A 15,547-nucleotide genomic window follows, 5' to 3' on the forward strand; every position below is an offset into this window, starting at 1 on the left:
AACTTTGTCAGGATGGCTCCTGAGCACATCCACTAGCCTATCCATTATTGTGCTATGTTTCCCTGACTGTCAACACTAATTATGCAATAGTCATGTAGGAGGGGCTAGGGTACAAAAAAATCTGACACAATTACATTGTTCCAACATAATGTATTCTTAGGCGTGTTTAAAATAACCTCTTGTTCAGTATTCCAGTAAAGATTTTAGTGCTTCCATCTTCTTCAACCTAACACTCAGTGTCTGGATATTTCATTTTCTGTGTTTGATCTGTCTGTTTTTTGCATTACTTTTTCAGATCAATAAATCTTAATTTTACCTGTATTGCATTTATTAGTAGTATTAGTAGGGTTACTATAAAATAATTAACTCTTTTGCTACATTTGCATTAGTGTCATCTTACCATAAGAGCATAGCATAAATAAAGAGGGGATTGAAAGTACTGTGCATGCTCCTTTTGCTTGCAGAATTATCAATGTTATTTAATTAAAACAAGTAACATAAAAAATGGTGATGTAATAAAAGGCAACAGGGCATTGTTTTCAATAAACATTTTTCATTTATGATTTATATTTTAGTAACTTACATTGCAATATTTGCATTCTGCGCAGAGCCTTTACTATAAAAGATGGTGCTTCGGCTTCTTATAAAGTGAAAGGGCTGATTGCCTGGGTTGTAATAAATATTGAAAGAAAGAGCTTTTTTGCAATAATCTTTAATAAAAATATGGAAAGCAGCATTTTGAATGGTGTTCTTAGTGTAAATGTGCTTGGATGGATTCAGCGCTGAATGTATAAATCTAGCAAGACGGTACTCACCAAGAGCAGAATAGTCATTGTCCATTTTAAAATTTAAAATTATTCAACAGGTTGGAAATAAAATGACCAGACCACAAGATAACTGTATTTGTACGTGAGGTAGTTAAATGCAGGGAGCACATTTTCTTTTCTGTTTTGTTTTACTCAAGGTCAAAAATATTGATTTATATGAAACAGCCTAGGAGTAGAATGGGAAGATGCTTTGTTGTTTTAAGGGTGTAAGCTTTTTATCTTCAAACTCTCAGACAGTCTCTCGCTGCTGAGTGGGATGTGCATCTCCCATTCCAGTCAATGCTGCTCTTTGATGTTCCTAAATATGCTCTGTGTTTACATACAGCTACTAACTTGCATTTCCCAGAAAAATGCATAGCATATAAGCCAAACGTCAGACTACAAGTGGAGTCTGCATCATAGGAATGGCGTGGAACTGAATGAACCCTTCTGCCGGAATAAGACAGATAATGAGGGGATAAAACCAAATGATCTGCTTCTTGCTTGTAACACACTACAAAACACTTCATGCATCCACAGGGTGTATAAATAATGCATCTGGAAAATGATGGTTAATATCTGAATTTTGAAATGGAACAAAATTTCACAAGCTTGTCTGTCAAATAAATGAGAGGTGAATATTTTTTACAAGGCATTTACAAGCATTTATCATAACTTACAGTACAATTCCTGCTTCTTCTGCTTTTGTACTGCTTGCAGCAATATACTATAGCAGTAAATGGCAAGAGGTTACCAAAATGGAATACATACAAATGTCCTTCCTTTGCTCGCTCGGCCTTTGCTTCAGCGTGTGCTTTTGTCTGCCCCATTGCGCCCTTCAAAGCTCCACATTTGTGGTAATTCCCAGCTGCCTTCAACCACAGATGCATCTTCTCTCGGCAGCTTTCCAGTATGAGCTAAGGCTATGGCTTGTAGTGTAACCTTTTTTTTTACAGTCAGCAGCTCCTGTCAATCCTGACTTCCACTATTATAACAGACACGTTTATATATTCCACTATAAAAAAAGCAGTTTATGTAGTTAGATGTGCACAAAACAAAAAAAAATTTCCGCTGAGCAGAAAGAGATGCAACAATATGAAATCAGAAAAAAATAAAATTAATCCATTACTGTTCAAGAAAGCAAATGATACATATGTTTTATTTTAACTTTGAAAAAAAATCATGCTGTGTAAAATGATCTGATGTAATTTAGCTGTTGTTTTCATTGTGTGGTTAGTTAGAATATACCTTTTTAAAAGTGAAATTGTAATGTCTTATTTTCCTTATCATTGTAAAGGCTTGACTATATATGCAAGACTTTGCCTCTTTAAATGTCTGCAGATACTGAAAAACCTGTCCACCTTTCATCCATCAGCATTAAATTCATTTGTTCTTGCTGCTATGGTCATTAGTGAAATGCATTTATCTCTGTCACTCTCTACAGCCTCTGGACTTTGAAACCAAAAAATCCTATACTCTGAAGGTGGAAGCAGCCAATGTAAATTATGATGCCCGCTTTGGCAGGGAGCCCTTCAAAGATACCACAACAGTGAAGATTGCCATAGAGGACTCTGATGAACCCCCTTTGTTTTCAGCACCCAGCTATCTATTGGAAGTGCATGAAAACACTGCTATTAACTCAGTGATTGGCCAGGTATCTGCCAGTGACCCAGATGTAACAGCCAGTCCTATCAGGTATGATCTAAAGCGTTTTTTCAATGCACTTCTCTTTCTTCAGTGTTATATTTACATATAACACAATATTTATATTTTTTATACAATTATAGAAATAACTGTCATTCTGCCTCTAAGCTCCATAATATGTTGTAAACCCTACACTTAATTGAAATTGATATATTTATGCAATGGTTGTCTCTGTTATATGGTTATAAACTTTAGCTGACCATCTGTAAAGAAAGCTCATTTCAATGAATAGTTCTGCATTTTCCCAATTTAATGCTGACTTGGTTATATGTAACATATTTACTAAACTGATTTCTAGACTTTATGGGTTGCTTTAATATCCTCAAATTGAAATAATTGGTAATAATGGAATGCAGTGCTATCAAACAAAATGGAAAAATAAAGCCATAAACTGCTTCAGTGATTCATTTTATATTTTTTAAAGATGTTTTGCATGTGCAAGAGAGATTCTTTTTACCTCCCCTTTGGAGATAACTTCAGCTATTTTCTACCTGCCAGTTAGTGTTTTTAATTGTATGTTTACTGGTTTCTTAGAATGGTATACATCGGCCTTTCAGTACTTATTACAAGGAGCATGTCAATGAAAGATTATGACTATTTAACTTTCATTTTCCAGTTTTTTTCCTGACTTCTTGTAACCTTGACACAACAGTTAAAAGGTTAAAATACACAAAGCATTATCATTGTTGGGTAAAATATATTTCCATACAGGTCTACTAGATAGAGAGAGTCTACTATTTTTCTCCTTCATGATTTATTTTATATGTGCAATACACAGAAATGCTTCTAAAGATTTAGATGTAATGTGTTTTGCGTACAGGCTACACAAATGCTCAGACTTTTGTTATATTTTTGCAAAATAATAATCACACCAAATATCAGAACAAAGTATTGTGCTGTACTGAGTGTTTGGTATTTAGAGTTGGTAAACCATACTCAAACTGTGCTAAGATTTGAAGAAAATAAAAAATCACAATTAAAGCCTAAAATCAGTCTTTTAGTCTTTGTAGTCAAACACATATGTATATCCTGAAGAAAATGCAATGAAAATCATTGATATTATAGCAGCATCAGTAGGGAGAGTATTATAAAAATATTAACAAATTCATTACCTAGAATACAAGGAAGGAATACACCCAAGGAAAACCAAGCAAGAATTAGCAACATAATAAAAGCTTTTCTTTCTGGCTATATACTATAAGTGCATTGCCATCTTTGTCTTTGATTCTTCATTTTTCTACCACCGAAAATATGTATAAAAAAACATAACACTCTCTTTCTCACCTTACTTTTTCTCTTTCACCTTCCTTTCTCTCTGCCATTAAGCTTTTGAAGAAACTTAAAACTCAAACAACCACTGACATAGAGGGATCTTTAAATATCTTTATGATGAAAATTCTCAATCTACATTCACTGCTGTAGTGCAATATTTGTGGGTCACTGCAATGGCGAAGATGCCCCACCCCCTCCAATATAATTTACAGTTAAACCCAGAGTTAACATTCCTGAATTCCAGGCATGTAGATTTTCTGGATGCTGTTATTGTGATGTGTGATGTCACCATACCAACAGTATAAAACATGGTGGTGTTTTCTCCTGCTTGTCCAAGTCTCTGGATTTTTTAAAAATAAAAACCTTTCATGTTAGTTTTTCTCAAAATGATTTAAGAAAGTGGAACTTCATCATGTTCTTTTTGACTTAGATATTTGGCATTGGTATTGAGATATAACAATGGGGTTTCTTTGTCGTTCCTAGCTTTTTCTCCCTGCTTTTTCTTTTCTTTCATTTCCTTTCCCAGTACCTTTTTTGACGCTTTCTAGCCTGCCATTTCCATCAAAGCAGAACAATTTCTGCCTCTGGTGACCCCTTGCAATATGTAAAATCAAAGATATTTACTGTCAACAGTATATTTCATACTTTTTTAACTGGAAATAAATATTTATTACACAATACTCCAAAGTTACTAAAGATATTATCCATTGTTAATGATAGATTAGTGCCGCCTCATTGTACTTACACATCATATTCAGTTTTGGGCTGGAGTGTGAAATGATTTTTACATTTCTTTCACGGGTCTCTTCTAGTGGAGATGGCTACATTCAAAATGTGAACAGGCTAATCTGTCTTTACTAAGGGAATTAAAATTTATAGCATTTAAATGGCAGTTCTTCCTAAATCAACAATTAAAAAAGGATTGCCATGAATGCACTTGATACTTCAGTGTAATTCATTTTAATCCCACAAAATTGTGCCGATTAATGAATGAATGAAATGGTACTGTTAAAAGAGTTGCTATAAGTGGATTGAGTAATTATTAGAATTAAGACATCACAACATACCACTTCTCACAAAGCCTGGAGAGTTCATAAACATTGTACACATGAAAGTAAGAGAAGGTATTAAATGTGTTATGTCCCGTACTAGGAAAGGCAATCAGACCAGGATAAGAAATGTTAGGCAAGCCAGAAGTCGAAACCAAAAGTCAAGCCTATCTTTTGTCTGATCAAACACTCTAAGTCAGGAATCAAACTAAGAAGCAGAAGGCAAATGTCAGCAACTGGGATATCTAAATAGCACTTCCATAACAGATGCACAAAGAATTTTTAATTACTTATCCATTGATCTTTATAGCAGCATTCCAGTGACATTAAGTCCGCAACCAGAGCTTCACAACAACAGCACAAAATAGCTATGCCCCAGGAGAAATGTCACAAAATAGTTCTTTTTAACTGAACACTGTGTCCAGAATACAAATAAATGCCACAATATGAAACTTATCCCACAAGACAACAGAATGCAGTTTCAAAATTGAGAATTTGTTTAGTTTAGACAATTGCATACAAATATTAAACTGCACAAATCATGACAAAATGCAACAAACTATACCGACATTTCTAAACATACTCTTCATAAAGTATATTTACTGTACTAGACAGGCACCCTATCCAGTATTTACTCCTACCTAGCTCCCTGTGCTGCTGGGATAGGCTTCCCAAGACCATGAACTTGATAAATAGTTTAGAAAATAGTGGAAGGATGAATAAATTTAAAACATAAACCAAAATATTTACCCTGTGATATAAAATCAGTCCTGGGTTCAAATAAAGGTTGTTTATTAACAACAAATACCTCAAACATGGTACTAAAGCACAAACCACAGGTTTCCTATGTTCCCAACAACTCTCCTGTTTCTCACCACCACACTGCCCTCCTCCAGTCAAGTGTTGCCTCTCTACCTCCCAGCTCTGACTCACCAGGATAAGGGAGTGCGGTCCCTTTTATTATCAACCCGGGAGTACTTCTGGTGCCAGGGCAGTTGCCCAATTGAAGTACTTCCAGATCACACTGAAGTCCCTCATCTCAGTGGAGAGCTTGTTTCCCTGCAGCACCCTCTGGCGGCACCCCGTGACTCCAGCAGGACTGCCCTGCCAGACTGCATTTCCCGGCATGCCCTGCTGACTTCCCACGGGGCACCGACAACCAGGGCTGCTGCCATCTAGCATCCTGGGGGAATTAAAAAAACCCCAGCGATATCTTCTCTTTTTAATGGGCTATCCGTCCACCCTTTCTGCTCCTTCCTTTCGAGTTTTCTTGTGGCCGGGGTGCCCATCCAGCCCACGTGGCATCTATAAGATTAAAACAAATTCATAAAGGAAAAAAAAAAGTTTACAGTGTTTCAGCTTTGAGCCTTCTTCAGTGAATAGTCAAATTAATGTTTAGCGGGTGAAACGTTGTGCAAGTTCTGAAATATACACCTAATATAGTTCCTAGAAACTTACAGATTCTGTATAAAGCATTCATGAAATTGATGGGATAGCTGGAGGTTGTTTGTTGGTAAGGCAAGATTAGCTACTTGCAAAATGACCAGAAATTCAGTTCCAAAACAAAGGAAGTATGCTCTGTTGATTTTGAGAAGAACATTGTTAAGTTAAAACCAGATAGGCCATTGACAGCTGTTGGTTTCTGTCACTGCTGCTTCATTGCTCCAACGTCCTGTATTTCTGACCATGTGGAGTTTACTTCCTGTGTGTGCCAGTTTCCCTCCTATATCCCCAGAGATGTGCAAGTAAAGGTAAATGGCAACTCTAACTTTGTACCATTTTAGTGAACATTTTGGTGTGTGCATGAGTGGGTTCTGTGATTGTTTGGCACCTTGTCTAGGACTGGTTCCTGTTTTGTGCCCATTTCTGTTGGGATAGTTTCAGGTTCTTCATGGTTCTGAACAGAAGTAAGCATTTTTGAGAAAGATATGTCATTTCTTCTATCAAAGAGAAAAGCACCCTCAGTTGCCAGAGAAGCAGAAATAAAATGGATTGCATGCAGAACTACTGCAGTGGAAACTGAGCATTATGAAACCTTTGGAATACTAAAAATACTTTTGTAGAACTCTGTATACAGTTTATGTATTACGCAGCTTTTCATTCATATTTTAGTTTATGTATGGAATGCATCTTGTGAAACAAGTGTCTGACAAATGTTAAAAAACCTGTACAGAATAATACCTTTTGAAAAAAATCTGAATGTTTACATTCATTATTAAGAAAATCATCAAAACTGAAGATATAAGATACAATAAAAGAATATATAGAGTATATTATAGCAAGAGCCATTATTCAACTGTATAAATGAAATGAAAGTAGAAGATTAGAACAATTGTAAAAATTGAAAAATGTCACTAATTCATGCTACCTGGTTTATATAGGCAACAGTACCTTGGATTTTTATGAAAGCACAAAGGGACAACTAAAAACTGTTATCTTGTTTTCTGTAAGTGCTACCACTGGTATGTCACATTATGCCAAGCCCAAATGGGACATAAGGGGTAGTGCCGTGGGGGTTCTTGTGGCAGCTTTAGCCACCTCTAGAAATGCCAAAGCTACTGTGTATACTCACCAGCATCACAAAAAAGTCACCACATGTAATATGATTAGGCTACCACAGGCATAGTTAAATGTAGTTTTTCACACATTGCAAAGGAAATTTTGTTATATTGTGTTTAAATGTAGGGAATAAGTTTAAAATTAAAATATTCCCTGAAGTGCATGACTAAGTGTCTTTAGTCATTTTTTTCTCAATCCTCTTGGAACTATTTTTGCCCCTTGCAGCTACTTCTGTGAAAACCTTTTGGTGCTGCTGATATTAATGAAACTATGCTTGGCATTTCTTTCTTACGGTTATGCATATGTGTACTGTCATTCCCATGTTGCTCTGCCTTCTCTTGATGCATTTAGAGTGCTCATTTTATCTCCCAATTGTAACAACAAGACTTCTAATGAATTTGAGCATGTTAAATAGTACTTTACTAATACTGTACTTATTAAGTAAAAATATCAGAAAAATAAATATAAAAATTATTGTTTAAGGATATTTACATGTTATTAATAAAGACATATTGTGAGCTACAGATTTTACTGTTTGTGTTTCACAGCTTTAGGGACAAGGGTTGGATTCTTGGCCAGGTTGTGGTATATACAGTATATGTGGAGTTTGCATGTCCTTCGTATCCTTCTGGTCTGCAAGTCCTTCATACCCCAGAGACTCGTATGTAAGGCTACCTGTGAAGTCTAAATTTGCCAAATATAGCTGTGTGTCTGACAATAGGAATATGTCCTGCTAGCATTCTTGGCTCGTGTAGAACCACCACATGACAATGACTTTATTATCCACAAAATAGATAAAGAAAGCAACTTCCACACTTTTTTTAGAAGCAACATCATAACAAGTACTGTGCATCAAGAGCTTTATGAAATAAGGATGAATGCCTGAGCAGTTACACAAATCGTAAGATTATTAGGTGCAATGCCAACACCATTTTAACAAGTTGTCCTGCAAAAGGAATTATATTTATACCCAAAATTCCCTTTATTCCTACTATTTTCCTGTTTCAATTCAAAACAATACACTTTACAAAAAAAGTTATGTTTTGCAGTGACTAACAACAGAGCACAAGGTCGCTTATATCGAAAAATAAGAATTCAAATTTTAATATTTTTAGCTTAAAAAAAGCATGAAAAGAAAATTATATTGTTCGTTACATGGTACTTATGATACATCCAATTTAGCAATGGCACTATAACCGAGGACAGGGTGAAGCCAGCTAGTCTTCAAAAAACGCACCTCCATTTCTGTCTTATTTGATTAAATAAAACATCTTCTTCAGAGCTCTTCCTCTTGGCTAGTGTAGGGACACTGCATTTGAAACAGAACTGAAAAACACAAGCATTTCTGCCAGGGAAAGGCTGTTTGCATTAGAAAAACAAGCAAGTGAGACATCAGACTTAAAGATGTTGACGTGGAGCTGATGCCGCATTTTTATGACTTGTGTTTGTAGGAAAGTGTGTTTTACTTGCAACTAAGACTTCATTTGCAGAAATCAAAAGTAAATATTCCTCCAGTGCATATGCCAGTATAAACTCAGTGTGTGTGTATGTACAGTATATATATATATATATATATATATATATATATATATATATATATATATATATATATATATATATATATATATATATTGCCAGTGGTTGCAATGTTGGCCTTTATCAGTCATTTTCATGTACTGATGTGTTGGTGTTGTTAGGCTCAATTAAATTATCCAGTTTTATGTATCTTTGCATTCATTGATTCCAATCAACTTTAATGTTATTTACTCTTTAATTAGAGTTAATGTATTTTCTAAAAAATCTATATAAAATATCACTTGCATGTTTTTTTACAGTTAAATAAGAATGAGATAATAATCTGTATAATAATGAAATATGAGACCAAACTGGAAAGCATCTTTTAATAGAGGAAAAAGTGCATGGCAAAAAAGATACACTGGCACTCACTTAAAAGATTGTTTAATAATGTAAAAGGGAATGAAATTGTCAGGTTGCATTTCAACATGTAGCCATCTGGCGATGCTAACTTTGGTAGCTTCATACACATGGATAGATACTGATGTTACAGTGCCTTGTAGTTTTTGTGAATATAGTATCACTTTAGGAGAGGATTGCTGAATTTCGGGGTCTTAATGAGGTAATTGAGGGAATCTGACATTTCAGTACTCATCTATTATTTTGTTTTTACTTCAGCAGTGTTGGTCATTTCCCATACAGCTTACAAATAATAGATGGACTAACACTTTGAAAGGTCATTTATATAGTGATGAAGGGCTCTGTAAGGTCCACAGTTGCAAGGGATTTCTTATATTGCAAGACAGGAGTTGAGCCATAAGATGTCTTGGTGGTAATGCTGCCAGTGACACAAGGTCACCATCACTGGGGTGCATTATATTCCAATATAATGAATGTAAAGACTTCTGTAGCATAAATGAGTCTAGAAATAGTCCACGCAGGAAGGATCCAAGATGTTACCAGGTCATTCCTGATCTTGGAAATTATAACTTGGTTCCCCAGAGAAGTAGTTCCTGGTTTTGGCAAAAGCACCTCTAGATCATTGAACGCTAATTAATGAGACTTGGTGAGAACAAGGAGTCAACTACTGGGTAGAATAGTGTACTCGTATATAAGCAAAGGACCTGTGCTTAGTTAGGTGTAATGTGCTATATATTGATAAATCTCCCTATTTTGTTTGTAATTCTGTCTTCTTTGTTCTGGTCTCTTTAGTTTTGATATCATGTCTTGTAATAAAATCCTTTTTTATTTACTTTGGCCTCCTTATACATGTTTGTAGTCATCTCAAGAGCACCCTTGTAGGGGAATAATACTCAAACACTTTTAAAAGTTCAATAAAGGGAGTTTATTATGAAAGGTAATATAAGTATAAGAAGTAAATGACAGAATGGAGTTGGCACAGAGGATAAAGGGACTGAAGACAAACACTTTATTCACTTTATTTATGCAGGTTCGATCCTGGCTCCCGGCATGAGAATGCAGCTGTTGTGTCCTTGGGCAAGACACTTAACCTACCTTGCCTGCTGGTGGTGGTCGGAAGGATTGGTGGCGCCAGTGTTCGGCAGCCTCACTTCTGTCAGTGTGCCCCAGGGCAGCTGTGGCTACATAGTAGCTTATCATCACCAGCGTATGAATGTGTGTGTGAATGGGTGAATGACTGTTGTGTTGTAAAGCGCCTAGGGGGGTTCTTGAACTCTAGTTAGGCGCTATATCAAATACAGGCCATTTACCATTTACTTTATGCATCCTCTGAGCATAACTAAACACAGATTTTTCACTCTTTTTTACCACGATCCTTACTCCAGTGGTCTGGTCTTCCATTATCCTGGTTTTGCTCACCAGATGAGATGGTCCCTAGACTTCTCCCATCTCCAAGTTGACCAAGTATAAACACTAGAGGTCATTATGACTTTTATCCAGTCATACTTAGGGTGCCATATGTACCATGCTGTAGGCTGTACACTAGAAGCTCCCCTGTAGCTCCAGATTATTTTGCCTCCCTGGCTACTTCTTATTATTAAAGGAGTAAAACACTTTGAGTGGTGATGCTGGACAGTCTGTTCTACTGTCTGTTGTCTTTCATATATGTGCAGCATATACTGTATATCTTGTTAACACTTACATTGTAATTAGTTTTTCATGCTACAGCATTTCAGAATGGCCCACATTTAAAGCGTTCTGACCCCAATATATATGGATATAGCTTGGGTTGGTGTAATAAATAGAATATAATGGAACTTTTGACCCTGCATGATTAAATCCAAATCACTTGGGGTAATTTGTTCATAACATGTAAGATTGTTTAACTTGGCTCTGACAGCTATTTGCCTCTCTCTTTGTAATGTGTAGCTCAATGATATCTTAATTCCAGTTTTAGTCAGAAGGATTGATTGTTCACTCAGTACATTATTACTTTAATAAAACATTGGTCCCATTGATATATTCTTTCACATCAAATGATATAATCAAAAACAGTATGAAATGAACTATCAAATTATAAAACATATAGATAAACATCCAGAAAGTCGTCTGTTTTCATTACTTATCAGGGCTTATCTTGCTGACAAATGCTAGTAACATCTACTGTAACATTATTGGGACACAAGGGCTTTTCACATGACTTTGTGACACACTGGCACTCATCTTCACGCTTAAGGTGTGCAGTAATTAAAATCTCTTGTCGAACAAAAACTCACAAGAAAACAAGCAAAATATATAAATTGCTTATGTATGTGCAATTGTACTCTGTGATAAACCTGTGCTCCATGCAGAATTGGATACTGCCTTGTAACAGAGTATGTGCAGAATAAGACTGAAAGGTTGAACATTTTTGGATTGAACTGGCAAAATAATGGTCAAGAAATGACAGGCAAAAACAAAATGTAATATAAGGTAAATTTGTTGTTTGTTTATTCACATTACTTTGGTTAATTAGATGTGGGCAGTATCATGGTTTCGGCACTTCATGAGAGCCACATTTATTTAACACATAATTGTCACTATTATATATCAGCTTCTTTGGGTATCTGTCAGGCACACCATTAGTGGCAAAGCACTTTTGGACATTATGAGAACAATGCTCTTCCGCTTTCTGTAGTTTTGCTTTTTTGGGGGGGCATTGCTTTCATTGTATGCAAATAATGTAATAACAACCACAACATTTATTTACATAGCACATTTTAATACAAGCAACGTAACTTGATAAGATTTTAAAAAGAAAGGTACAAGAAAAGAAAAACAAATAAATACTGTAAGTAACAAAGAAAAAATGAATAAATCTACACAATCTTATAACAGATAGATACATCACTAATAGAAGGGTAGCGTCCTTATATACAATATCATAAGTAAGTCTCTAAAGATGAGTCCGGTGATAAGGTCAGATGTCTGGGAGGACAGCAAAATCAAAAAAGAAAAAAAAAACTGATGGAGGAAAAAAACAAAATCTGCAAGGGTTCCAAGGCCAAAAGACCACTCAGCTCCCATTTAGCATTCTACCTAACATCAATGTTCTTAAGTCATTTCCCATTGTTTTCAGACTTTGTCTGAGAGGATTTGATTAAATCAATCTTCTGTGTATCTGGGGCACCCGCCTTCATTCCGATATGCACAGTTGGCTGCATGGTGCCTTCATCAGATGGTGGTGGCACAAAATGCCACCACAGAAGAACTGGAAGAGAAAACAAAGAAAAGCAGAGATCAGTATGATAATTCTATGCTTATATAATCTATTATGAATACAACTAAAATACAGCCATGAAAAAGCCAAATTAAGGTATTCCCTTGACGTCAATTTTAAACATTTTTTCATAATCTTAATGAAAATCCCTTAATTTTCATTTTTATACTGACACGGCTCTAAAATAAGAAAAATAGTATTGCCAAGCATAGTCATAAGCAGACAGATGTAACAAGCAAATTAAATATGTGGATACCTGGATTGCCTCTGACTCCTCATGACTCTGGAGTCAAAAAAGGAGGTCTGTTGAAAATGGATTAATGTGTGAATGGTTACAGCATAAATGAATTTTGCAATTTGGACTAGCAATGAAATAAAGATATGATAATTAAAAACTTTTACCCTTATGCTTCATCAGAATCTCACTTCAAAGTAAGACGGAAGGTGTTAAAATACTGACGATACTGGAATGAGAAAAAAGTGGGAAAACTGAAATTTTGAGGTGAGATTGCTTTTTTATTGTGTAAAGGCTTTTGCAGACCACACCTCAAAACATAAACCACTTTTATCAAATGTGCAGGTTCTTTTTAATGTACACCCACAGTTGCAGTGCACATTTCACAGGGTGGAGTGGTGGATCTCTGGCTAAGGATCTGCACTCGTATTTGGAAGACTGCTGGTCCAAATTCCATTAATGACAGAAGGGATCCTACTCTGTTGGGCACTTGAGCAAGGCCCTTAACGTAATAATTGCTCAAGGGCGCGGTACAATGGCTTAGCTCTCACCTAATGCAAAAAGATAATTTCCCCTCAGGGATTAACAAAAGTATATCCAATAAAAAAAAATCAAAATTGCTTTAGTTTGTTTATTGATAAACTTACCAACTTTTGGGAAGATATAGTTCCTATTACAAAGCACTTGCACTCAAGACCACAGTCCATTACTTTCTATCAGTAGTTCTTTCAGACTTCACCCAGGTACTGTATAACTGTCATGTAGCCTGCCAGTCCTCACCTCTGATTCATCTAGCTGAGAAAGAAACTTGACTTCCAGGAGTTGAAGAGAGCAACATGCAAGCTGGAAAGTAAGCCTAATAAATGTATTTTTTTAAGTATTATTCATATAGCTATTTGCATAAATGAAAGCAAATAGAGGGTCGCAATACACAACATACAACCTGCCAATGCTGTTCTCATTCTTCTAGGGGGCTCTGTTTTTGCCTTCCTTGAAGTCTTGGCAGTGACTCAAAGCATTTTCAGTTTGACTTCCCCACTCCTGTTATTCCTTCTCTCTCTCATCAGCTAATTTGTCTTTTCTTATATAGCTGTACTTTTCCAAATCAGCCACTTCCTCAGTTCATAAAATTCAATTTCTGTTTCTAAAATAAGCTGCTTTAGCTTAATCTTTTGACATCATAGATGGGAGGCAACAGTAAAGCAAGATTGTATAAATTTGAAACAGTTTATGAAATCATATATGAATTATGGTAACAGTTCTGCATTATATGTTTGATTTTAACTGGTTCTTACCTCTAATCAAAAATACTGTATGCATAGCTAAAAAACATCCCTGAACAGAATTCCTAATATGCTGGACTTACAATGTCAATAGCTTTTACACTTTCTACATAAACTAATTATAAATATAATCAGGTAAACAAACAAAATCATTGAGAAGCATTTTTTAGTAGCCAAGTAACATAATAGGCTTTTTAGCACATAAAGGAAGAGTACGTTTTTTTAAACATTACAAGAAAAGTTCTGCACCTTAATCCAAAAATAAATTTTGGTGGCAAATTATTTTTCATTGAAATATGTTTCTTAAACAGGCCCTTTCTTAAAGTGCCATTAGCGCTGTAATGCACAGGTTTCAAACTTATATCCTGAAGGGCCACAATGGCTGCAGGTTTTTATTTTAGCCATTTCTTAATTAGTAACCAGTTACTTGTGCTAATAGAATCTCCTTCTGTCTTGCATTGATTTTAATGACTTGCATAAAATTTAAAGACATTAAATGCAAAGAGAACCAAAAGATGATGAGCTAGCTCAGTCTCATTTATACCTGTGTGACCATCATGCAATATCTATTTCTAATAAATAAAAAAAAAAGTAAGACAAATATTGATGTGCTGTGGTCCAAAAACATGTTGACAGAAAAAGGAAATGACTGATGTAATGACTTTATAAACTATGCGATAAACATTGCAATCAGCTGTTTTAATAAAGATATTTATTCTGAAACCTGTCAGTATATATGGCATACATACAAAACCCATAGCAAAATGTAATCCAGAAAAAACTGACGCATTTAATTCTGACTTTATTATCAAATAGAAGTAGTTTCAAATTCATGTTAACTTAATTCTGGCCAAGTGTTTACAGGAAATAGTCCTTTATGTCTAACGAGTCTCCATTAGAATTAAATGGTGGTGGCTAAAATAAAAAGAAACTATAGACTAAGCTCTACATCACTGTACAATATACAGTATGTTGTAAAAAAATAAACACAACAGCAACACTCAATTCTTCAAGCAAAACTTTTATGGAAATACTGGTTAGGAAGAGGTTGCAATGACTTCGACTGACCTTTCTTAGTATATTATCTGAAAGTAAAATTAGTAGCATAAAAATATGAGACATGGTTGTAACCAACCTCTGCAAATACAACTGTGAAAAAATGGAATATCACATTAAAGAGGATAATGTAATTGATTTATTGCTGTGAATAAATGCATAAAGCTTACAGTGAGTTACTGTCATTATGTACGTTTTCTTCAGTATATAAATTAATCTAATTACTTTTATTGTACCAGTTAGTTATACCACGTAAAACCGAATCATAAATCAGGAATTATCCTTCCTCTGTTATCAATTGTTGGAAGAAAAAATTCAAACTTGACTGTGAATAGTATAATACTATCCTATATCTCTGCATTTATGGCAAATAAATCAATACAATGTTT

At 35.2% G+C, this 15,547-nt stretch overlaps 1 protein-coding gene across 2 annotated transcripts in view; it reads left to right on the forward strand.

The window, feature by feature from the left end:
- cdh8 (cadherin 8) overlaps window positions 1-15,547 on the forward strand; it is a 357,541-nt gene that overhangs the window by 278,786 nt on the left and 63,208 nt on the right. For both annotated transcript variants that reach the window (XM_039763114.1, XM_039763115.1), the window contains one exon: window positions 2,251-2,501. In XM_039763114.1, coding sequence (XP_039619048.1) covers window positions 2,251-2,501 — 251 coding nt within the window. The remainder of the gene's footprint in view (window positions 1-2,250; window positions 2,502-15,547) is intronic.

Source organism: Polypterus senegalus, chromosome 9 (genome assembly GCF_016835505.1).
Source record: "Polypterus senegalus isolate Bchr_013 chromosome 9, ASM1683550v1, whole genome shotgun sequence".
NCBI classification, from domain to species: Eukaryota; Metazoa; Chordata; class Cladistia; order Polypteriformes; family Polypteridae; genus Polypterus; species Polypterus senegalus.